The sequence below is a fragment of the Pteropus vampyrus genome, unplaced genomic scaffold (genome assembly GCF_000151845.1).
Source record: "Pteropus vampyrus isolate Shadow unplaced genomic scaffold, Pvam_2.0 Scaffold95, whole genome shotgun sequence".
Classification (NCBI taxonomy): domain Eukaryota; kingdom Metazoa; phylum Chordata; class Mammalia; order Chiroptera; family Pteropodidae; genus Pteropus; species Pteropus vampyrus.
Genome location: NW_011888876.1, coordinates 4,519,592 through 4,544,500, shown reverse-complemented (window position 1 = coordinate 4,544,500; position 24,909 = coordinate 4,519,592). Strand labels below are relative to the sequence as shown.

At 51.0% G+C, this 24,909-nt stretch overlaps 2 protein-coding genes across 2 annotated transcripts in view; one reads left to right on the top strand and one right to left on the bottom strand.

The window, feature by feature from the left end:
• Nucleotides 1-9,730, top strand: part of NEK6 (NIMA related kinase 6) — a 40,729-nt gene extending 30,999 nt beyond the window's left edge. Inside the window, exons 7-8 of the mRNA XM_023532959.1 lie at nt 4,800-4,913; nt 8,144-9,730. Of these exons, the coding sequence (XP_023388727.1) occupies nt 4,800-4,913; nt 8,144-8,254 (225 nt within the window). The 3' untranslated portion in view covers nt 8,255-9,730. The remainder of the gene's footprint in view (nt 1-4,799; nt 4,914-8,143) is intronic.
• Nucleotides 9,731-10,717: 987 nt separating this feature from the next.
• The window catches only part of PSMB7 (proteasome subunit beta 7), a 58,233-nt gene continuing 44,041 nt past the window's right edge, over nt 10,718-24,909 (bottom strand). Inside the window, exons 7-8 of the mRNA XM_011364307.2 lie at nt 13,842-13,993; nt 10,718-10,957 (exon numbers count right to left, since the gene is read on the bottom strand). Of these exons, the coding sequence (XP_011362609.1) occupies nt 10,846-10,957; nt 13,842-13,993 (264 nt within the window). The 3' untranslated portion in view covers nt 10,718-10,845. The remainder of the gene's footprint in view (nt 10,958-13,841; nt 13,994-24,909) is intronic.

Genomic DNA, 24,909 nt, shown 5'->3' with positions numbered 1-24,909 from the left:
TGTCTAACACGGCAGCATCCCTCAGCGGCTCTCCGGCACGGAGGCTCTGGGTCACCGGGTCGACTTATTTGTTGGCAGTGTGTGGGGCCTGGGAGTTGCAGCCTGGGAGGGACACATTGGCAGTGGGAAGTCAATGAAATCAATCAAGTCCTTTGGGCACTGATGTCCTTGGGGACAGTGGGTGCTGATCTCAACCTAATGGCCCGGACCTCCTACACAAAAAGGGGACGTGGCTGACGTGGCCGGCTGTGGCCAACCCCTCCAAGGGTGATGGGCATCGGGGGCCCTGCCCGGGGCTGCCACCCTGTCCCCACTCCCCCAGCCCTGTGGGGAAGCGAAAGCAGATGTTTTCCCAGCAGACAGGAAGGGAGACGCATCTGAGCCCGGGGCCTGGTAATTGGAAGGAAACATCCCACAGGCACGGCTGGCACTCCCGCTACGTGGCCCGCGGTGTGTTCTAGGGCGCCAGCCCACGTCGCTGTGGCGGAGACTGCCCCACCCCCTCCAGACCTCGGCTCGGGATCAGCGCAGCCCTAGTGGAGCACGCCGGGCCGGGGCGGTCTGGGGCCCGAGGCTCTGTGGCAGCACAGAGCCAGAGGAAACCTGCCCCCGATGGGGACTGGCCTGCCCTTCCCCACGCTCCCGTGAGGGCTGGAAGAACCAAAGCCCCTTGCCAGCTTCTGTGGCCGCTGTAACAGGTCACCGCGAAGTTGATGGCTTCACGCAACATAAAATTATGCTCTTACCATCCGGAAGCCAGAAGTCCAAAATCAGTTTCAACGGACCAAAGCCCAAGTGTCATCAAGGCTGGCTCCTTCTACCGCCGGCATCCCTGGGCTCGTGACCTCGCAGCTGGGCTCGTGACCTCACAGTGCTGCGTCTACACACTCCCTTCCCTCTGGGGTCAGAGGCCCCTCTGCTTCCCTCTGACAAGGACATAGCAGACATATTTAGGGCCCCCTGGATCGCCTGGGATTACCTCCCACCAGAAGACCCTTAATTTAATCGCACCTGCAAATCCCTTTTGTCTCATGAGGTAACACTTTCGCAGGCTCCCAGGACTAGGGCGCAGACCTCCTCAAGGGCCATTATTCAGCCCGCCATACCCCCTTTCACTGAGGACCTCCTGAGGTCACGTTAAGACGCTGATGTTAACCCATGGCTAGCGAGGAGCCCCACAGGGCACTACACCTGGCCTGTGCCCTCAGGAGTGGACACCAAGTGGGCTCTATCTCGAAGAGGTCAGCACAGGAGAAACATGCCACACGGCACAGCAGCTGGCTCAGCACCTCCCCGGCCACCAGAGTGAATCACAAGAATCGTACCAGGCCGGTCACAGCCTTACTGTAAGGGAGGGGGCTGAGGCTCAGAGAGGTGGAGAGGCTCCTCAGTGTCACACAGCAAGGAAGCCACCAAGACCAGCCCTGATCCCTGGGCTGTCTGTCTGTCTGTCTGTCCATCTGTCAAAGCCCACCTTCCCATGGACAGCAACCAGGGCCCCTCTCCCTTCTTCCCAGCCTCGGGGGAAGGAGTGACCACATGGAGAGAGCTGCAGGGCCTCTGCCCAGAGCCCCTGCAAGGGGGAGGCTGGGCTGTGAGGAGCCCCGAGCAGTGTCAGCAGCCCCTCCTCTGCGTTCAGAGCTCCCAGCAGATGCCCGAACTTGGCCGCTGGAAGGCCCCGTGCTTTATTTTCGTTACCCAGCACGCCCTGTGGCGGCACCCAGCAGGCTGCCTGGCGCTGCAGAATTTATTTATCTATGTGGGAGCTGAAGAAATTGGCTCATTCAGTGCCAGCCCCGGGATCCTCAGCTGGGGGTCTTTCACAGCTGCCTCCAGGGGCCCGTGCGGGACTGAGACCCAGCCAGAAAGCAGGCCGGGAAAAGCCTGGGGATCAGCGGTGCCTTGTTTGGAATCCTGCTGCGGAATTCTGGCTTGAGCCGGGGAATGGTCTGGACGCCCCCCACCTCGTGGGGGAGCAGGGCTGCGGACTACTTGGCAGCTGGCCTCTGGGCTCAGCCTTCACTCCGGGCCATGCTGGGGAGACGCCGGGTGAGGAGAGGGGTGTCTGAGGCCCTCGCAGGGCGGGAGTCAAAGGCAATCTCTGTCCTCCCTGCGGTCAGGTCCCCCTGCTCCTTCTGACATCTCAGATCACACACCAGTCTCTCTGAGCCGTCCCAGCGGGGCCAAGTGCCCACACGCTCCCTGGCTGTGTGTCAGCCCGATGACGCCAGACAGGAAAAGTTCTGCATTTGAGGGGCAGCGCTGAGAGCCCTGGCTTTGGCAGTTCTAACGAGGCGACCAGTATTGCCCCCAAAAAAGCATTTCCTCTTCTCTTCGACCAGTCAGAGGTGGGTGGTCACCGGTACGGGGAGATCTCGTCCTCCGGCGTAATCGTTCTAATCCCAGTGTCTCGAGCAGCAGCCCCAGAGGTTCCTTCACAGCCTGACGCCCTGATCGGGATGGAAGGCCCGTGGCCGGCAGCGGGAGGGGGCGGTGGGTGCAACGCCGCTTCTGCTAGAATCTGCATCATGGACGGGGAAGCCGCTGTCAGCAGGGAGCCCACTGCCGACCCTGTTCGAGAAGCTTTTCCAAAACAAGGAAGGAGAAATGATCTGAAGGAAACAGTGGATATGGGGCTCGCCACCCCTCACAATTCCTAGGGCCCTGTGGGAATCCCAAACAGCAAGTTTTATGCAAATCAGATCAGACTGGCTTGTTGAAAGGATCACCCAGTCCCCTCTCGCAGTCAGACAGACGCATGAAAACCAGGCCCCACGTTGATGGATGGGTCCTTTCTACTTTGAACAGAAACACTCGGAGGAAAAATCCACCCTCGTCCCTGCCACAACTCAGAGGGCGACCTGCTCACCCCGAGTGACCACGTGGAGCCTCAGCTGCTCTTGCTGTGGCAACAGATGTCCTTTTGAAACTGCCCAATTAACCCTTTGCACCAAGGTTCTCATTTTAATTATTGGAAATGCATCAGCCAGGTGATGCCACTTTGCACATGGAGTTAAAGCCAGCGCCCCCACCCCCACCCCCAGGTGGCCCTCCAGGGCCTCCCCTGCCAAGGGCCCGGGCCACTTCATGTAGCCTTCCTGGAAGTGGGGGGTTCTCAGTCCAGATGGGTTCCCAGTGCTCTCAGAGGGCCCCAAACCCCAGGTTGCAGAAGAGGAGAGATGAGGCTGGCCCTGAACACCTACTTGGAAGCACTTGGCCTGGCCCAGGTACCTGGGCCTACAGCTGCTTCCTGGACAGACTTCCTGGTCCGAGGGACAAATCTCCAGACAACGCTGCTGCCTCCCCAAGGCCATCTGTAAACTTAAGGACACTGCCCGGGCTCTGAAGCCCCCTGGGCCCTTGTGAAGGAGGCAGGCCCTGCTCTTGGGGTCACCAGACCTGTTCACAGCGGGGAACAGAGGATGGGGGCAGACCAGGAAACTAAAGCCGATGGGCACCCACAAAGCCAGCTACCACGAGCTCCTCCCTGCCCTGAAATTGGGCTCGCTGGGCCACCATCTGGGGCCTGAGGACAATGAGGATTCCTCAGGTGTCCCAATGCCTGTCACAGCCGGAGTCCAGGAGCCCTCGATCATGATCTGTGCACAATGACCTGGGCAGCCTGGCTCCTCCAAGGGAACTAGGGCCAAAGGGACAGGCGAGCACAATTACCCGACGGCACTTCATTAGCAGGAGGCGTTGGGCCGTCTTTTGGTGGCAGGCAACAGTGAGCAGGAGTGACAAGAAGCACTTGAATCCCATTATGGATTAATCAGCAGATGGGGCTGCGGGCGCCGTGCTGGGCTGCCACGCGCTGCTTCATGCCGCCCCCCCCAGCAGTGCTCTGAACGGTGGGGTGGGGAGTCTGGGTGCCCTCCTGCAGCGGGGGGCCTGGTAGTTCCCGGACGGAGTGAGAACCCAGCGAGGCTACGGGTTCTTCTCCCCAGCACCCTAGGAGCAGGCCCGGCTTCAGCGTGGAGCCAGGTGAGGGTGCCACTTGGCTTGCGGTGCCTCCTCCCGTGCCAGCCAAGCCTCGCCACAGCCCCGCAGGTGGAACCTTTTCCATTTTATGTTCGAGAAAACTAAAGGCCAGACACGGCCAACGACTGCTAAGCCAGGACTCAGGCCAGCGCTGGCTTTGGCCGCAGAGCCTGGCGACTGCTTCCCTTCTGTGAGGCAGAGGGTCCCAGGCCCCTGCATCCAGGGGTGGCCAGCTGGCCCGCCTTCCTCCCCCTGCCTACCCTGCCCAGCGCTACCTGGGTGTCCAGCTTCTAAGACAGCAGTGGCCAGGCCTTCCAACAGCAGCTCTGTCGTGGGCTGGTAAAAATTTCCTAAATTTACGGTTTTAATAGACATCCTCCCACGGGCGTCTTTGGAATTGCCTTTTAGAAATATATAGGATACACCAGAGAGGACCTGCTGGGCCCAGGCACCAGCCCCCGTGAGCAGAGCCTCTGTTTCCTCATCTGCTACGTGCACACGAGCAGAATCAGTCCTGGAGGGCCGAGGCATGCAGCGGGGTGTGCGCCTGCATGCGGCGGGCCCTCAGAGTCAGCCCCCCCGCCCTTCCTTATTGGCTTTAAAATTTTGTCACCGAAACCCTTGCCCCGGCCGATTTGCTTACGTAACGAGGATCAGGTTTGACTGCCACATCTGTGAATCCCAGCTTCCTGGGATTCTGGGGACGTCCTGCTGGCCACGGACCGTGGTGGTCGTGTTGAGGATCGGAGTGAGCGGGCCCTCTTCCCCCTGGACCTCGAGGCTGAACACTCTCCTCTCCCCTCCCCCTCCCCCTGCAGATGGCCGCTCTCCAGAGCCCCTTCTATGGCGATAAAATGAACCTCTTCTCCCTCTGCCAGAAGATCGAGCAGTGTGACTATCCGCCTCTCCCTGGAGAACATTACTCTGAGAAGGTGAGTGCGGCTGCCAGGGCCGGACCTGGGGGCCTCGATGGCCTTGTGAGGGAGGGGCACTTCCGAAATATCTCGGCTGTGGGGTTGAGCTTGGGTTCCCTTCCTGGCATGGAGGAGGGAAGACTTCTGGGGAAGTGACTCAGAGGGGACAAAAGCAGATTGATTTTACTGAAAAGCTCTCATGGACAGACACCAGTGTGGGCCCCAACAGCAGGACTGTTGCTCACCCACTGGCACAGAAACCAGCTGCAGCCGGCCCAGGAAGCCCTGTGGGCACACTGCTGCCCGTTTGGCTCCCAACCTGAGGCCCAGTGTGAGGCCCGAGTGTGAGGCTTGCCGCCGCAGGTCCCAGAGACAGGCTCCGTGTGGTGTCAGACAACTAGAACCAGACGCAGAGGCAGGCAGCGGCAGGGCCCTGGCGTGCCCCACACCGCGGCTGGCTGCCGTTCCACTCCCGTGACAGGAAACCACGGCGTGCAGACTGGTCTCTTTGCTGTCGCAGATCTAAGTCACTCCTTGGGTTTTTATTTTCAACACTCGACACCAGGTGCAGGGGCTCTGGACAGACTGACAGGTCTGGCTGTGCCGGGTACCGTGCGTGAGCATCATCTTCCTCAGCTTCATCACCATGGAAACAGGGCTGATGTTCGCCTTCACGGATAAAATGTGAGGAGGAAATGGCAGGTTGACGGCACAGCGTGGCTCAGGGTGTAGACGGATGCGTAGGTTTACACATTCCCTTCACTCCTCTTAGGCGAGTTACTGAACTTAGTTCTGAGTCTGTTTCCTTGCCTGCAAAATGAGGATAATGCTGGGATCTACCTCACAGGGTCGGTGTAAGGATTAAGGTAGCGTGTGACATGCTCAGTCTAGCACTAGGCTGGCATAGCATTTACCCCATCATCGTCATCAGAAGTAGCCGCTGGATGTAGCACAAGGCCTGGCTCAAGAGTAAATGCTCAATAAGCATTAACTACTATCCTTATATCTGTTCAAGGTTAAGGCTTATAGAACTATTACTGTTTTTTCTGTCCAAGGTCAACACTAGTGGGTGTGATGAGGAGTCTGAGACCCCCGTGGGCCACTGCCTCACAATATAATAGCATCTCACATTGATGACCTACTGTGTTGATCCTCCCCCACCCCATTTCACCAGTGAGGGAACTGAGGCATAGCTGTCCAAGGCCACATAACTTGCAAGTGGTAGAGGCAGGATTTGAACCCGGGACCCCTCGTCACTGCACCATCCGGTCTTGATGGCACGCCTCTGCAGTAGCTGATGGTTCAGCTGGGGTGAGGTACCGTGTGCAGCTCGCTGCAGTCCCAACTCTAAAGGTTCCAAGACTGGAGCAGGAGCAGCCCTCATCCTCCAGGGACCTGGGCCTGCGCAGGCCAGCTTATAGACACCAGGTCTCCCAATGTGCTTTAACCCTGTGTCCAGGCAGGTCGACCCACGGGTCACCGACCGACCACCCTTCTCCCAGCAGCCTTTGTGCTTAATGCCTGCTCACAGGCTTCACAGACTCTCACAGGACCGAGGGTGAGGGTTAGGAGCACACGTCCCTGTAAAGTTGCTCAGGGCACTCTCTCTCACAGCTTTTGCTTCTATGGCTTGCAGAGTTCAGTTCTTCCATGAACTTTTAGAGGAAGGGCCTATGCTCTGGAGTGGAAGTTGGCAGGAAAGGGAAAACCAGTTAGAGTTCTTTACCAAGTGAATAGTTGCATTTGGTTTTCCTTTACTCGCTTTTTCTTTAAAATTGGATTTCTCTACTCTTCAAAAGCAGCTTGGAGCCATGCAACCTGGAGCAAATCATGACTTCTCTGTGCCTCGGTTTCCCACCTGTAAGTGGGAACTGTGATCTCTGCCTCGCACATCTGAAGCTGAAGTGAGCACATCCGCACAGAGCCTGCAGGCCGCTTCTCCCTCCTGCATCAGTCACTCGCCGTCGCGAGCTCCCACTCCCCCCCCGCCCCTGCTTTCGGCCATGTGCAGCGGTTCCAGCCGTGTGTCTGGGGGCCAGAGGGGCTTCTTAGCACCGGAGGCCCTTAGCACACCTCACTTTTGAAGTTCTTTCCCCTCTTAGAAATGGAAATAAGACACTTATACTACTTTTATTTCTCCTGATTTCTGAAATTTTATAACCAGCACTTATTGTCTATTGCGTGGTCTGCTCAGGTGACAATTGGGGTCACATAGACTTCACCTTAATCCAGTTTCTTTGGATTAAGGAATTGCCTTGAATACTGTAAGATCTCGAAAAGTTTCGTTGCATCCTGGGCAGCCTCAGTCTCCAGGAGTGCCCAAGCCGGCTGCAGGCTCAACGCATCTGTCCAGGGGCTCCCCGTGGTGAGAAGGCAGTGGACTCCCAGAAAGGCAGCATGCAGGTTGGAGGGATACTCAAAATGCCTGACCCAGAGGAACCTCGTTTGCGGCCCACACCCCCTCGAGAGTGACACGTGGCGTGTGTACGGTGGCTCCGGGCCTCTGCATGACCCTTCCACCCTCCCAGGCCCCCTGAGCATGGCTCAGTCCACGGAGCCCCCTCATTCAGGACCGGCCCTCCCAGCCGCTGCTCCTGACCCAACCCTGCAGGGCCAGCCAGGCTCCCCAGCAGCAGGTATTTAAATAAGAAAATTGCAGTGAGCCGGTCCAGTGATGCAAGTTAAGATGCAGGCTTTTTAAGGTCATTATTTTAATTACCATTAAAATAATTGGCACTCTGGCTATCAGAAGAGGGGAGGCGATCAGAGAGGCTCAAGGCGCCCCTCCCCCACCCCGAGGCGGGCGCAGCCTTCAGTGTCTGTATAATTAAAAGCTCCGTCTTTCATGAGCACAATAAAGAGGCCAGGGGGTGGGCAGACTGCAGCCCTGCTGCATGTTAATGCATTTATTATGATCAATAAGCTCTTGCCTTGAGTTTTGTCCTCTGGTTGGGCATCTGCATGACTGACAGTGCGCGTGCACGCGGCGCACACACGCGCGCGCGCTCGCGCACACACACACACACAATTTGCCTAGTGTGGGTAATTGGAAAATTCACAATTATTTGAAGGTAACCGCTCTCGGGGTCTCAAAGCATGGCCTTTGGGACCAGACAAGCCCAGGAATGGGCTTGGCTCTGCCCAGTGACTGTGTGACCGGGCACCCATCCCTTATCCTCTGTACGCGTCGAGGACTACGAGAGTTAATGCTTTCTTAAGACTAACACGAGCCGTCCTCTCCCTTGCAGTTACGGGAACTGGTCAGTATGTGCATCTACCCCGACCCCAACCAGAGGCCAGACATCGGTTATGTGCACCAGGTGGCCAAGCAGATGCACGTGTGGACGTCCAGCACCTGACCGTGGGCACGGCGGGCCTTGCCAGAGCCAGCACCTCTCTGCCTTACCTGAGTCTCCTCTCCAAAGCGGCCACCTGGTAGCCTAGATCAACTAAGACAAGAGATTTCAGCAGGTTCCCCAAAGGGGGCCGGGCTTCACAGCAGATGCTGAATGCAGAGCAGCTGGGGGGAGGGGCGCTGGTCACATGTTCCTGGTGGTCAAATTCAAAAGTCCTTTCTTTAGACTGTTGCGGACAATCTCAGCTGGATTGTTAACAAAGGGGTGCGGATCAGCGAGCCAGGGATGCACCCCTTGGACCTGGACTGTAATGTGAACCTGTAGGGTAATTCCTTGAGTGACTGGTCAAGGTTGATACGAACAGAACTGCAGGAGACTGCGATTTGCAGTGAGCCTTTGAAAATGGCTAGTAGCGAGTTCAGTTTAGCTTAGAATCTTTTTAAACAATCAAGCTGTGTGCTTAATTTACTCTCTTGTAAAGGGATAAAGTGGACATAATTTTTTTAAATGGAGTGGAGATTTTCCTAATATTTTTATCTATGTTTGTAACTCGATGAATAAGGATGAGGAGGACCCAGCATCTGGCACAGAGCTTCAGGAGACAGACAGTATTTGAGAGGCATGAGTGTTTTCCATGCAGTCTGGCTCAGCCATCTTCTCCTGACCACCTGCTCTGTACCAGGCACTTCACTTGCCTGAATGCTGGCAGTTCATTTAATGATCAGTGTTAAGCGTTTTTGTCTATAGGAAGAAAGCATGGCATACGAAAAATATAAAACATACCCTCAGGCTGTTCTCTGTACAAATTCTAGTTCTGCAGCTTCCTGCCACAGCCCTGGGCAAGTTTCTTAGTCTCTCTGAGCCTTAGTTTCCTCATCTGTAAAATGGGACTAATAATACCTACCTTCAGGGTTGCTGACAGAATTTGAAATAAAGTATGGAAGTTGTCTAGCACATTGTAGATGATTCAAAAATGGCAGCACTCACCCCTTCACAGAACTCAAGTCCATGAACCACGTTAAGTCAAGAATTAATGTACAACTGTACTACGTGTAGGAAACCAGAAAGGTGTGCCTTTATTTCATGTTCCCAAATAGGATTAACTGTGAAGACTAATTTATAAATGTGAACATAAGGAAAACTCAAGCTCTGAAGGAAACAGTTTGAATTTTGTCTTTATACTCAAGTTAATCCTCAAATGGTCTAAGTTGTCGTCCACTGACTTGGTGACAGTTCAGCCCTCCAGAGAGCGCGCATGCCCGCCCGCTCCATCTGTGTCCTGGCAAGGTGCTCTGACTGCAGCCAATTCGCTGGCCAGGCCTCCCTGGGGATAAAGGGCTTGGGCTGGGCCACCGCTCTGTTTCCATGTGTGAAATCTGTTCTACTGTAACACTGTCGAGTTGGAGAGATTTTCTTCAGATGCAACCTTTGCTTTGTATGTGTTCTCCATGTTTGAAATAAAATGGGGTAAGGGGGGTTCCTTTTGTGAATGAGTACGGTTCATAGATAAGTTTTAAAACAGCTTCACAGTGCAGCACAATTTCTTGAGGCACTTTAAGGACACAATTTCTCAGGCCCCAGACATTCTGAGTAATCCCGGAATTTTTTCAAGCTTCCCAATAATTCTGGTAGTCATCAGCCAAGTTGCTGCCGTAAATAACTCCACCATTCTCCCCACCCACTCCTGGCGGCAACAGAGAAGGCTGGCCCAAGAGCAGGCTTACTCTGGAAAACCTGGTGCTGGCCTCCTCCTCCTCATGTCCCCCAGCCACGCTCCCTCTGGGAGAGTCAAGGCCCCGTCTCCTACCTAGCACTTACCTCTGAACGTTTTTCTGATGCCAGATTTTTTTGTAAATACTCTGCTTACATCTCTCAGAGCCCCCCACTGTGTCCCCCTTGGCAGAATCGGTGTTGGACACTGATGAACTTGCTTTCTGCCTGTCACGAGAACAATTCTGCCTGCGAGGCCCTCTGGAGGCGTCCGACTGCAGGCATTCACGAGGCCGGAGTGTCTGTGAAATGGCTGTTTCCTAACTGTTACACACAGTAATCCCCAGAGCATTCCCCTGGCTTCTGTGAGACTTGCCCGGGTGGAGTCCGCCCAGTTTCACGCCGCTGTGGCCAACAATCCATCGCCCTGCTTGTTTTGGGGACTTAGAACTGATCATGTCTGACTCTTTCCTAAAAGGCTGTGCTGTACTCACCCTAGAAAAAAAAGAAGAAGGAGGACCCTGGGACCACCACAGGGAAGGGAAGTCAGCAGAGGGGCGGGGATGACGGACACGGGAAAAATCGGCGTAACCCAGTCCGACCTCCTGTGACAGATGAGGCCCCACTGTCTAGGAGGCTCGCACGGACTGGCACCCGGGGAGGGATTAGCATCCTGAAGGGGAGGCCAGGCCGATGGCCTTACTGGCGAAAAGACCCCACTTAATGACCAAAAACCCACACAGCCTCCAGACCTCAGCCAGTCAATTTCGTTTTCTTTTTTATTGGGTTTCATTCAGCAAACACGGGCCGAATGAAGGTCTTACAGGGGAGCCTCCACTGCCCCCCATCTTCAAGAGCAGCAACCAGCCTCCCGCCGACACCACTCAGGACGTGTCCATCGTTTGGACTGTTTCTTCCAGCACCTCGATTTCCAGGCTAGTGACTTTTTCAGTGAGGACTGCAGTGGTCCCTTTCTCACACCGGTACCGGCCAAACCTAGTGACAAGAATATAACAACGGAGTTAGGATCCCCTCAAGACGCCCGATGGGGGGCTGGAGAGAGGGACCAGTGTTCAGGCAGCAAACAGGCCTGGGCTGGGGTCTGGCTCTCCTGAGTCCTAGCTCTGCGACCCTGGGGGATTTGACTACCCCACAGCTCATTTTTGTCAGCCCCCAAGTGTGAGCGAACAGGGACCCCGGTAGAGAGGAGGCACACTAAGAGAGATCACACAGAGCACCTGGTACTCAAATTTCTTTGCCCACCTCACCATCACCAGAAGATGCTAGAAAGCATTTGGTCACTGGCCTTCAGGCTTCAACCTCCTGGAGCCAGCAGGAAGCGAATCCTTCCACTGAGCTGCCATCACCCTTCTCTTGTGCAGCAGCAAGGCTGACCTGCTACCTTAAACACTTAAAACACATCTGGAAGCATAAACACCATAAAAATGACTCGCAGACAGACTCTGTCCTTGGCATTTTAGACCACACTCTGAAGACTCGAGAGGAGAGTTAACTGTCCCTGGCAGGGACACGGTGGATCATCATCATTAGGACACACCCAACACCTTTCCTGGAGTGAATCCCACAGGCTTCTCTGAGCATGACATGGTCTATGAGATATGTATCTGAACTGCTAATTCTCGTGCTGGGGCTGAGAATAACATCACTGTCAAATAGCAGCACAAAGCCAACTGCTCCTCTGCTCTGTCCCCAGCTGGACATTACTTCCGTCCCCTTGGCGTGGACTAACAGACCACACTGGCTGTGCCACGACCACGCGCTCCTCGACAACCCATCCTGTCCAGTGGGCACTTGTGCTCAGAGGGAGGAAGCAGAGAAGAGGGAGATGTTACCGGGCTCTGTATAAACTCAAGAGCAGAGCGTGTGCAGCGAAGACAGGCAGACCTTTGTTTCTGTTAACCCTTCCCTTCCCCTCCAGGCTCTCCTTCGCTGCAGCACCTGTTAAAGCTGTGCTCCCACCACCCCCCACCCCCACCCTGCTGGTGTGAAGACGTGGCTCCTTCCCCTAGACTGGACCCTTAGCCGCTAGAGCCCCACGTGGCTCCTATGTGCCCGACTCGTGGGAACCACAGCGTCCGGAGGGTAGGACACAGGAGCCTCCTCCCCATCCTGGGCTACGGCACCTGGCTTCAGCAGCACGCGGGGAGGGCTTCTGCCTTAAACAGCAGTAGGTGGCAGAGGAGGGCTCCGGAGGGCTGAGGGCAGAGGAGCCAGGCCAGGTCCACACTGGGACTGGGCATAGGATGCCTGCCTGGGCCTGAGGCTTTGCCCCCATCCTGACTGTCCACTCTGGGAAAGGTTCCCTTAAGCCAGGCAGTACCCCCATCAGTCAGCCACTGGCAGAAAAGATGACAGTAAAACTTCAGGGCACACTGCAGCAGTGCCTGGGCACTGAGGGGCAGCAGCTCTGCCAGGGGCAGGTTGCTGACACCTGCCACAACTGGCCAGTGCCTTCCCCACCACCTGAGTCTTCACAACTAGCCAAGGAGTCTGTCTGTTTCTGTTCTTATGCGTTTAGGTCTCCTTTACATATGTGTGGCCTATGTCCCAAGGGAGTAAGATGAGCCGCTGCTGCACTTCCTTTTGGACAAGGACTCCTGTGCTTGGCGCCCGTTCCTTGTGCAGCTTCAAACTCTACTTTTCAACGGCTCGGATGTGGCTTCCAGAATCCTCACCCAACACACTGTTCAGCCTGGATGGAGTGTAACCACCTCCCCCTTTCTAAATGCTTCACCGTGAACTTGCTCAGGTCATGAGCATCTTGAAGTAGCAGGGGAAGCAGGTCACACAGGGACACTTGGCTCCCGCTTCAGAGAGCCCAGCAGAGCCAGGCCTGAAAGGCTGCTTCCACTCCTGCTGAAGATCCCAGGAACTCCGTGGAGTCGACAGAGATCACCTAGTCCAGCACCATCACTTCAAAAACAGGGAGGCCCTCTTGCCCAAAGTCACCAACACCAGGCAACTGACATCGCCCCAGTCCAGAGCGTCTCGCTGCTGGGCTGCTCTACCCTGCCAAGAACACGAAATTTGCACAATGCTGAGCACAAATGCGATGAGTACCTGCTGGTTCTCAACGCTCTTGTCCGTGTGAATTACTCCCAACTTGGATTCTGAGTATACACAGTGGGAGTTAAGCCAGCATTCCAGAAAGTGATGTGCTGGCTACCTTGGGATGGATGCTGCTGGCAGCAGAGCTCGGCAGCCACGGCACAGGCAAGCAGCTGGCCAGCTATGCGGACGGCAAATGAGCGGTTCATCTGCAAACACACCAGCCACCAGGCTGGACACCTTCCAGTCTTGTTCAACAAAGCAACTGGAGCTTGTCCCCTACTCTACGCCGGGGCTGCACCCCTGAGACCCAGTGCTGGCTCAGCATATGCCAGGGCTCCCTCGAGAGCAGGAAGCACCACTGAGCTCCCAAGGCTAACTTCCAGACGCTTAACCAGTGCTTTGCAACTGCTCGGACTTCCGCACCACTCTGAGCAAAGCTCTGGGCCAGCAGCCCTGGAAAATGCAACTCACAGAACTGCAAACAGAATCCAGGGGATTCTCTGAGAGACTAGAGAAGGACAGCAGGTGATTCAAACCTCTCCCTGCAACCTCAGCCCAGGGCTCCTTCCCGGGCCCCACTCTACCTTTCCTGACATTTTGCAAATTAAATCACTTTTCTACACCTGACAGCAGCCCAGAATCATAAAGCAAAAAACGGCTCAAAGTTCTGTTGTGTAAGGCTGGTTTGGGGACACTGGATTTACTTCACATGGGTAAGAGCCAAGAAAACCCTGTCAGATGCCATGGAGAGGTCAAGGGTAGCCGCAGAAGCCGGGGACACAGGAAAACCTGCATCTCCCTCACTCACCTGGTCCCCTTCTTGTTGGGCACTGAGAACGGGCGGAGGAAATCCAGCTTGCTCTTGTTAATGACACAGAGGTCAATGTTACTTCCAGACCCCAAGTCATTGAAAATGCCGGCTGCAATGGCTTCACTCACCAGCGTCTTGGCTTCCTCCTCCTGAGAAAAAGAATGGCAGCAATGACGTCCAGCAGTACGCGAAGTCACCTGGGGGGCGGGCACTGCTTTCAATGCCCGTTTTACAGATGAAGAAAGGTCTCAAAGTACCTCAGCGATGTGCCAATGGTCCCCAGGCGGCAAGTGTGGAACTCCGGGCTTCCACAGCCTTTATGCATGGGCCCCCCCAACACACTGCTCACGTCAGACAATCGCTGACCTTGTAACTGAGGACGGTGGGCTGATGGAGAGCAATCTGTCATCTACAACAGGAGTCAGTAAACCTTTCTTGTAAAGGGGGCCAAGGAGTGCATAAACGGTCTCTGTCATAACTACTCGACTCAGTCATGGGAGCACAAAGCAGCCGCAGATAATATGCAAACAAATGTGTGTAGCTGTGCGCAAATAAAACTTTATTAATAACAGAAACAGGTGGCGGGCCAGATTTAGACCATGGGCTGTGGTTTGCTAACTCCTGACCGAAAAAGTCCAATGACGGTTGAATCTGCTTACTGGTAACAAAATGAAGAAAGTCAGCATCATGGGGGAAAATAGCTAACACCAAAACAAAACAATAATTCTGGGAAAATGGTGGCAGAGCCAAGGCTGTGACCTCTTGCTGAAGAGAATCTACTGCTTCCCACTAACAAGCCTACGTGTTCACTGAAGTGTTTCATTTCTTTTGAGTTATTCTTTCTTCTCCTTTAAGAAGCAAGTCTAAGTCCCCGACAGTTACTGGTGAAAAGTGGATTAATTCATTTCTTATCCAAGAAGGCCCACCACGTGCCAGGTCCTGTTCCAGGAGCCAGGGCTGCAGAGATGGATGAGGCCCCAAGGTCCATGCCCTGTAGGGCATCGGACTCACGTAACTACAGGACAGCGTGAAAAAGGCTAACAAATAACAGAAGGAGCACGGTGGGAGCACTGCCTGGGTCAGCAAAGCTTCAGCAAAGCTGAAAGATGGGCCACACACCGGGCACTCCGAAAACAGGGCAGTGAAGGCAGCAAGGCGGGACCTGGGGAACATCAAATTCAAGCTCTTTATGAAACAAGGATAAAAAATGAACCAATCTCCCAAAGAGGAGGCTCTAACTTGTGTCGTAGCCCCTTCTCAATCCACCAGGGCATGAGAGTCCATAAACACGCAAGCTGAACTAAAGAGCTCATCCAAGTAACATCCATTGAGAAACAAGACTGTCTGCCCCAAATTCTAGCCTGAGGTCATCAAAGGGCAGACTGGCTGACTTCCAGTCGTGAGAAGATCTGAGAGACCACTCAGGGTTCCTGCTCCTCCGCCTGTCCTAAACCAGGAAGTGAGATGCCAGTGACATGAGCGCCCTCTACAGACTCAGAGGAGGCTCTGCCGGAAGTGGGATCCTCAGCAACCCAGCGGCAGGGGCGGGGGGTTATCCTGCTGTTTATTCCACCAGGTTAATTCACTTCCTGAGTGGCACATATGTGAGGCTGATGAAGCCAGTTATTCTCCTGTGCATATGGAGCCCTGTAAGAATTCACTCAAACAGAATCCTCTAATCAGGAGGATCTCTCCTGAGACTCCCAACAGTCTGTGAGGCCAAAGCCTTACCAGAAACCAGTGAAGGTGGCAGCAAAGAAAACGTCTTAGAGGAGATGGCTGCTGCTGCGGCTACCACACAGACAGCGAAACCCGACCAGCAGCAACCTCATTCCAGCTTGTTTCTCTTATGAAAGAACCACGCATGTGTGCGTGTGTCCGGGGCATCCTGTTTATCCCCCTGCTCCTGACCTGCCAACTCTTCTTCCCTTCTCTGTTTTTATTATTTCCTTTGCTTTATCATCGCTACTTTTCTCGTCACTGATGATGGTGCCCTGAGTGAGCCAAAAGTACCCAGTGGATGTCACAAATCCTGCTGGCAGCACTTAGGACTGCAGATTTAAATTTCCCAAATTATTTTATCTTTGGAGATGGAGACTGGGAGGAAACCTAGAGGAAACTGAAATATACACATATTAGGCATGCATACCTAATGTCAACTGATCAGACTGGGCAGATACGGGTGAGCCTTCCTCTATCTTGCAAATATTCTATCAACAGATAAACTTCTAAAACTTGAAAATGCACAAATCTGAAATGTGTATAGCCTGACTGACTCACAAAATTGTCACGTGTGCTGTTATTTAAGTGTAAAGACTTTAAAAGCTGGTAACATACCTTTTACATTCCTTCCCTCCCCACCAATCCTAGGGAAGATAATTCCCCAAGGAAGAAAATCTCACAAGTCTCTACCTTTTTTCCCAGTCCTACCCTCCTCACATTCACAGGACTCAAAGATGGTAACCTTACGTCTTATTGGGCACCTACTACAATGTGCCAAGTACTGAGTTAGGCATTTTGACGATCGCTTTTATCCCTGCCCCCAACCATCTTCTGAGGTTGGTACTGTCAGAAACTACAGCTGAGAGAGAGCCAATGCCTTGGCCAAGGTCAGGTAACTAGTAAATGTAAAACATGTCCTTTAGGCTCCAGAGCTAACATGCTACCGCACACGGCAGTTCACAAGTAACCTGTCTCAGTTGGAGGCTGGGGCTCCTTGGTGAGTTGGGGACAGTGGACAGCAGTTCCCCGATCCAGGGTATGTCACCCTCCCACCAAGGATCTTCAGAACTCAGGCAAGTTTAAGAGAGGACGACGGGTGCTAATTTATCTTTGGGCCAACCAGCAGCTTCCCTGATGGTCATTTCCCTGGGGAGCAGGGGAGTTTCTCAAACTGCCCAGCACACTATCACGTAAACAAATGTTTCTACGATGTAATACGGCAGAGATTAATATTAAGATCCAAGGTCTTATTTCACATATCCCCCACCCCCACCAAAGCCCTCAAAAAACACAAACAGGCTGAAAATTACCAAGGCTCTACTTACTGTCTTACATAGCCGTCTTCAGCAAACATTTACAGACACCTACTACGTTCCAGGAACTGCTTCATATGTTGAATACTGTCTTTTACCACAGTATTTCCATCCCCAGAATTCTAGACGCATATGCAAATATGCTACTGGGCATATTCATACTGTGTTTTCTTTATAGTAGGATTTCACAATTAAACAACTCTTGTCTTTAACACGTGCTACCAAATATTTAGGAAAACTATCAAGGAAACTGCAAACTAAAAGCAAGAGGTAGGGGAAACACCACATTTGTATCTGTCTCTGGCCCACAATACACGCAGGAAGCATTGTTTCCTCACAGCAAAACTGCACCTCCCTTTTTTTGGAAGATGCAGAGTGACCTGAGTTCTGAGCAGCATCTGCCTGGAGACAGCTGCTACAGAGGGGCTCTGACAAGGGCCCTGTAGAGCCCGTGACCCCAGCTGGTCAGGCCCAGGTGCGATGCTCTCCCACTGCAGGGGTCAGCGTCCTCCCCTGGCCAGCTGCTCAGAGATTTGCACTGCCAGTCACAGGGGACCGTGGAGTCGGTGTAGAGATGGACCAGTAGGGCTCATCCTGACTACCAGAAAAATAGCCCTCCAGGCCAATGGCACCTTCCTTTTACTGTGTGACACTCAGCCGAAAGACCGCCATGACCCTGGGGATCGAGTTAGTTGAGAGACCCAGGTTCAAGGTAATCTAGCAGAGGTGGAGGCGGACAGACTGAGTTTGAAACCCCCGTTTCCTATTTATTGCTGTGCAACCTTAGGCAAGTCACTTCACCTCTCTGAGCTCACTCTCCTCCTCTGTAACACAGTGTTGATAAATTAGGATTTATCACAAAACTGCTGCATACAGAAATAAAATATACATAGCACCTTCTATAGTACCTGGCACGTAGCTGCTGCTTAATAAATAAATGGTAACTTGAATTTAATAAAGCGAGCCAGAGGGCTCCTAGAGACACACTTTATCTCTGTGCAGTGACTGCCTGTACTAAAGCCCAGGCCAGGAGAAGGAGGTCCAAACAAACCTGCTGACAAATCTTCACACAGTGCCGTGGAGAAGTTCCTCTAATAATTAATCCAAGCAAAAAAGCACACTCCCTAAAAGTTCAGAGAATATAAAAGGGGCACTTCCTGCTTTATGGCCACAAAGACCAAACTAACTGGGAATATCAGTCCCCCGAGCCATCCCTGCTTCTTAAATGAGATTACAATAAGAGTGATGTACTGCACTGCAAGTCGGCTGTGACAAGCAGCACTTTATAGAGCTATCTGTTTGTCTCCATCACTGCATCGCACAATGTGTCCCTGGACTCCAATGTGCAGCTCCATTTACCGCTACATGACAAATGGGCAGCACTTGTAAAAGGCACAAAGAGGTCCACGTCGGCCATGTAATGGTCACCACAGCTGTACCCGAGTGCTTGAGGGGACAAAACAGACCCCCAAGTTCATTAAACTGACCAGTAATGGATCTTTCAAAAAGTGCCTTAGGAATCGTACAGAAAAGGCTAAAATAAATAACTCAGCATGGAAGGCTAATCTGAAATGGTGTTTGATAAATTATTTATAACACAGGCGATTGTCTGCATTTAATATTGGAGCTACTAGTAGCATCTTTAAAAGATGATTTATGCGTTGTAATGCTATTAAACTTTATATTGGCCCACTGCTAGCTATAAAGTCTGCTGAGATTTAGAGAATGAGTTTTAAACTGTCACTGCAACATCATAGGAGATGGAGACTGTATTAAATCTTTACTTTAAACCTGTTATCTAGAGAGTTGCATTTTGTAGACACTCACAAACTGACAGATTACCTCGGCATCCGCTATGGTGCAGGCCCAAAACAGAACTGCAAAGAAACTTTTCCATATTATTCTCGTCCACAGCCACGATCGAATTTTTCTTCTCACTTACATGATCTTTAGATTAGAAATGTCACCAGAGTAAAATGTAGGTACCCCATCCAATGGGCACCCTGGACAGCTCAGCATCAAATTAATACTCCTTAAATAAATCCTCTACACCCAACTGTTCAGTTATGCATCCTGAACGGTGCTTTTACTTACATCGGGGGCAGGCAAACTATGAAATATGCATTTGACTGAAAACCTACTGTATTATTTTAGATACGGCTTTGGAATATCAACATACATGTATATGGTAAGTCATGTGAAACAACTGATTTGTAATTAAAGTATTTTTTATTTCTTCAAACAATAAAACTGATTATTTGCTGGGAAATATATTTCATCTGTGTGGCTGAGGCACTCACATTGAGGGAGATGAAAAAAAGAAACGTTCCGCCTTTTTCATGAAGAACAGAGCTCCTCTGCTGTCGGGGCATTGTGAGGGGACCCTGCACGCCCTGCCATCACGCTGGCAGTCAGGACAGTGGCTCCGCTACCTCTGCTCGAGGGGACCAAGGATGTGGGTGGCATCATACCTAAACTTTCATTAATTTTCCTACCTGTTATTACCTCTATACGGATCATTTTGTTCTTAACAGTTTGCTCCTTGACTAAAAACTAAGGATTTTACTCAATAAGAATCAAAACAGTCCATACTCATCTTGGGAGATCTGGATTATCTTTTATCACTCTGATCTGAAACAGCAAAAACATGCTACTGCTCTGATGATCTGTGGCTGAGCAGATAAAAGTCTGGGTGTGGCAAGAGTCTGGTCCCAAGAAGGGGACCAAAGCCACGCCGCCTCCACCTCCGTCCCAGGCAGCGGGCACAGTGCCTGGCGTGGGCGCTGACAAGAGAAAAAACGGAACATCGACTTCAAATGCATCCATGCTCTGCCAAACTAAAAGACAAAATTAATTATGAGACAGAATGGAGTAATTCCAAAATTGCACCAGTCCCGACTGGGGGACCAGGGGACAAGAGCATTCAAAGACAGTTAGGCCCTCCAGAGGAGAGGTTTAACCGCAACGTTGTCTAGTGGCCTGCTGCCATGGTGAGGTTCTGACTAAGCCACTGATGCGGCCTAAAGGAGTCATTCGTGGCTGATGGTTGAATAAAATTTAAAGAGCTCAAAAAAGTGTTTAAAATGGTCCCCCCAAAGCAGTATGCTTCCTGCACCATGTAACAGACCTAATGTGTCCCATGTGTAGCCACGTATTTTACAGTGGGAAAGGTTAATTTAATTTTTTCAGACTGGGCTGTGTGACAAAAGCAAAAGTGTCTGCGTTTTGTTTTTGGCTTAAGCTGTCTGGGTAAACACGGTCTACCTGTGTGAACACCTGGGAATTGTCAGGTATAATCAAGTCACAGCTGGTGCTGGGTGTGCCCAGAGTGAATTAGTAACTGTCTTTAAGATCGAGATGCTGCTGCCATTTCTTTCTTAGATAGTTTTTTTTTTTTTGGCTCCCAGGATCTGGGTGATGCAAATGATGAAAGACATATCTGCTGTGGGTGCAGGAGTAATTTAAGGGGTTTTCAGCGGGGACAGGAATGGGTGTTCGTATTCAAGGACTTGCCAACCAAGTTAGCTGCCAACATGGCTTGTCCCAGATGACGGAATGACACGAAAGCCTGACCACAACTCAGGGCCAGGAGAGAAGATGTCCGAGGCTGCGGGACCACAATGGGCCACAAAAAGCTGTCACAGAGCCTCAAAGAATAAGGAAAGCCCAGGAGAGCTGGGTCACTAATAACACAGCACTTAACTCTCTCTGAGCCACAGGCTGCCCATCGGAAGAATGGGAATAACGCTCTGTCCAAGGGCTGTTGGAAAGAATAATGAGACAGGAATGTCCCATGACACACCGATTCTGCAAACAGAACTGTTAGCAAGTTCTAGGGTAGAAGGGTGTGAGAAAACTAACATGGACACCCACTACATCCCTGAGTCAGAACCAAACGCTTACGTTACTTATTTAATCCTCATAATCACCACCTGTACAGCAGAGGAAACTGAGGCTCTAGGAAGTTGGCGACGCACTCAAATGCACGTGGCTGTGTCAAAGTGGAGGCTGGGGATCCATGCCAACTTAGTGCCTGGGATCGCCAAAGCCTATGTCTTCCTATCCCACCACGGGGAAATCGGTGGTGAGCATGAAGGTTTTGCTGGATTCTGAGACAGCGAATAGAAGGAAAACACCTAAGCTTCCAGAGGGAAAAGGACCAAGAGAGATAGAAACATATTGCTTTCCACAAGGAGAAGAAACCAGCGTTCACAGCATATGTGTACACAAATATATATTTGCAAGGCTGCACTGAATCAAATATAATCAGAGATTTAAAAAGCAAGAAAAACTGGGTTTAAAGAAAGAGTGAGAAATATGCTCAATAATCCTCCAAATGAAAACCAAGCTGCCCCAGGTAGTAATAAGATCTTAATAATATCACCCTCTCTCTCCGTAAAACAATGCAGTCAGTGGGATAACTCTGCCAATACATTCCTGGAGACCCTGCAAGGGCTACCGCCTGAAAACAGTGGGGAAAATGCAGTAAATCTGTTCCCAGGATCACACAACAAAGATTAAAAAAAGCGGCCACGTTCACATCGAGCCCATCCACCTCCAAAGGCTGGAGGACAGAAGTCAATGCAGACTGCAGGGTGAGTGTGGGAAGGTGATTATGGGGACCATACTGTATCGCAGGATCCTGCTTCTACAGCCGCATAAGGATTAGGAAGAACTGGAAGGAGACTCAAGAAAGTACAGAGCATCCTTGTTCTAGCAAGTTTAAAGATGGTCACATATAAAGCGAATTTCAAATGATGCAAAAACCCCTGAAAGAAATGTACAAGTCAGCTTAGTTCAGCAAGAGTTTACCCATGCCCTGATCCTAACACTCTCCACAGACACTGTGCTAAACCTGGGGATAAGACCTGAACAGATACAGACTCTGCCCACAAAGAGTGTAGAGTCCAGAGAGGAAACATGTAGATAAGCTCACTACAATATAGTAAGAGCTATTAAGAGGCAGGCTTGACAATGGAACAATGGGTGTACAGAGGTCCCATGGGATACAAGTGATAAGACTGGGCTGCAACTCGACATACAAGTAAATGGTAGCCAAGCCACAGGGCAGAAGTGAGGACAGGAGTAGCCATGAAAATGGGAAGGAGAGAGGTGAGGTCAGGTAGACAGCTCAGTGGGGCTGAATACCAAAGAACCACAAGGGCCACACAGAGAGCCAGCTCTTCATGGTAGCCAGTGGAAAGACATGAAAAATTTAAGCTGCTGAATGATGTAGCTAGATTTGTGCTGTTTGAAACTGCAACCTGGAAGCAGTGGTGGAGAAGAAGCACAAGGCAGGCGACAGGGAAGCAGGTGAGCCATCGTTCCCAAGGAGAGATGGTGGTGAGCCAGCAGGGGCAGGTGGGAGTGCAGGAGGAAAGGGCAGAGTGTCACCTGGACATCCAGCATCAGTCATGGGCACCGACCAAACTCCGAACAAACTCAGCCTTCACAGAAAAGCCTTTTGTTAACTTCTTGGCAGCTATTTTTTCTGGTAGGTCGATGGTAGATAATGATTAACTTAATTACATAGTTTTAGACAGGTACGTTTCTGCAGCAGGCACTTTCCAAAGAGTGTCACCAAAAAGGGACAAGGTAAAAGCAGACCCAGTGAAAGCACACTGAGGATGTTCTGGAGTCAACTTGTAAATGCCATTTCATTCGTATCAGGGACTCCCGGAATATGCCTGTCTGGCCTCTGAGTGTGGTAGAAAGACTGTAAGGATCAGTTAACTGTGGGGGCAAGAACCAAAGAATGGAGAGAAAGCAGCTCTAAGGGAGAATCGCGGTCATGGGGGTTTGGCCACGCGAAGGCAGTTAGCTGTGAGGAAGCAGAAGTGGGCACGCCCAGGTGAGGCCGACGAGCAGCAAGCAGGCTGGGGTGGGGAGGTGGGGGGGAGGTGGGGTGGGAGGTGCAGAAGCAAAGAATTCAAGAGAATGAAGATCCAGGAGATCTGGATATGAATCTAGTCCTGTTACTTACGAGCTACATGATGATGGCGCTAAAGTCATTCAACATTTTTAAGTCCCAATTTCCTCATCTGCGAAAGAGGCCTAAAACCCTGTGGCACTAGGTGGTCATGAGGGTTAAACTACGTACTCTATGACCAGGAGAAACTAGCAGTGCCTGGAAGGCAGGAAACGCATGATGGCTGCTAACCTGACCCAATTCTACCCCTTTCTTGAATGTTCACAGCTAGCAAAAGCCTAACTCAGAACTACCAACACAAGAAGCAACCAATAATAACTCAGCACTTTATTTTCAACCCCCCAATTCAAAGCAAATCCATTATGAAAGTAGTTATTTATATAGCAAATGAAAGTCAAAATGATGCCATAAAACACTGTGTCCACATGTGCACCTTCCACACAGAAGCATACTAAATAGCACATTTTCACTTATTATATTTCACTAGAAATTATATTCTAAAAGAAGGCAAGATGAAACTTACATTTGCTTTATGTAGACACTGTGCCAAGTACATTCTTCCACTTCTCCTTCCAAATAACCCTTTAAGGTAGGCACTACCCTTCTGCCCATTTTACAAATCCAGGGAGCTAAGGCTCGGCAAGGGAAAAGGACTAACCCAAAGGCACATGGCCAACAATAGGAAGTCTGAGATTCAACATAGTTTTGTATGACTCCAGAGCCCATGTATTTTTTGTTTTTTTTTGTTTTTCACTCTAGACAACAGAACCTCCAATTAGTCTCCAAAAATAGGAGTGGTGCTTGTCTAGTCCTGAGATGCAACTGACAAGTCACTCGTGGGTATATATTTTTTTAAGTATTTTACCTCTGAAACTCTTCAAAATTGCAAATCCATTGTTTAAATAATGCTACACTATCATTCTTCTGGCTTGTTACATTCGATAAAATTAAGACCATCCTGATGAATTTCTCTAATACAGAATGTACACTCATCAAATTCCAAAGCAAAAGCCTATCGGTTCACTGCATCGGTACAACATTCAGAGGTTTACATTTCCCTAAAATACATGTATAAAACCTCTCAGTAAACGGAATGAGTCAAATTGTTTTTTTAACCAGCTGGTATGTCAATAAAAAAGGTACTATTTAACTTAATTTTCCCATCGGGCCATTTGTTGATTTTCTTTTAACATTTTAGAGACAAGAAGTAGCCAGAGTATGAGCACAAACTTTGAAGCCAGACTGCAACTTACAAACGTGGCCCTCCAAAGGATCCCTTCCAGTAGTGACTTAAGCCCATTTTATGAATGAGTTTTATATTTTATAAACTGAGGCTGCAGGGGTTACACAAGAGGCCAAAAATCAACCTTCAAACCCAGACCTCTTTAAAGTCCATCACACACTTTCCATCCATCATGCAGTTTTTTACTCCTCTATCACCCCAATTCAATTGACCCGAGTTAAAAGAAACCAACGTATTTGTCAAGGAATCAAAGTTAATGAGTCCTTAAATCTTTGTAATGTTCTGATGTCACCAAAGTTCTGATTTTAGAAAGACTATATTCCAACATCGTGACGGGTGACAACGATGACAAGTGTGATCGCATCCTACGGATACAATGTTCATTGAAAATATTTTCAAAAATCTGCACTCCTAGGTGGAATTTTAAAATATCTATTTAGCACAACTTCGTACCATTTTTAAATTTTTTTTTTCTGCACAATTTCAGGGTTAGGGGAGAGTAGTATAAATTATCTCACAGAAACCCACGAGTATCATGATCTGCTAAGGTTAAAACTTTAACTACCTTTCCGCGGTATGCTGCTGGGGTCTCATTACAGCAGGTGATCTCACAGTCCGCCATGCACAACACACTAAGTACCAGCATCTCCCAATTACTCTGCAACATAAATCTCAAAGGACATCTGCAAAGTCTACACAGCTCCTGCACCCACTGCCGAAACACAGCCACCTCTAATGGAACGTGGCAGCTTTCTAAACTAAATATTCACACGCAGGGACAGAGATGCTAAGCCCGGCTTTATCCCACGCTGAAGAGCGGATGCTAATTAAAAGGCCACACTGATGTGGGAAAAGGCC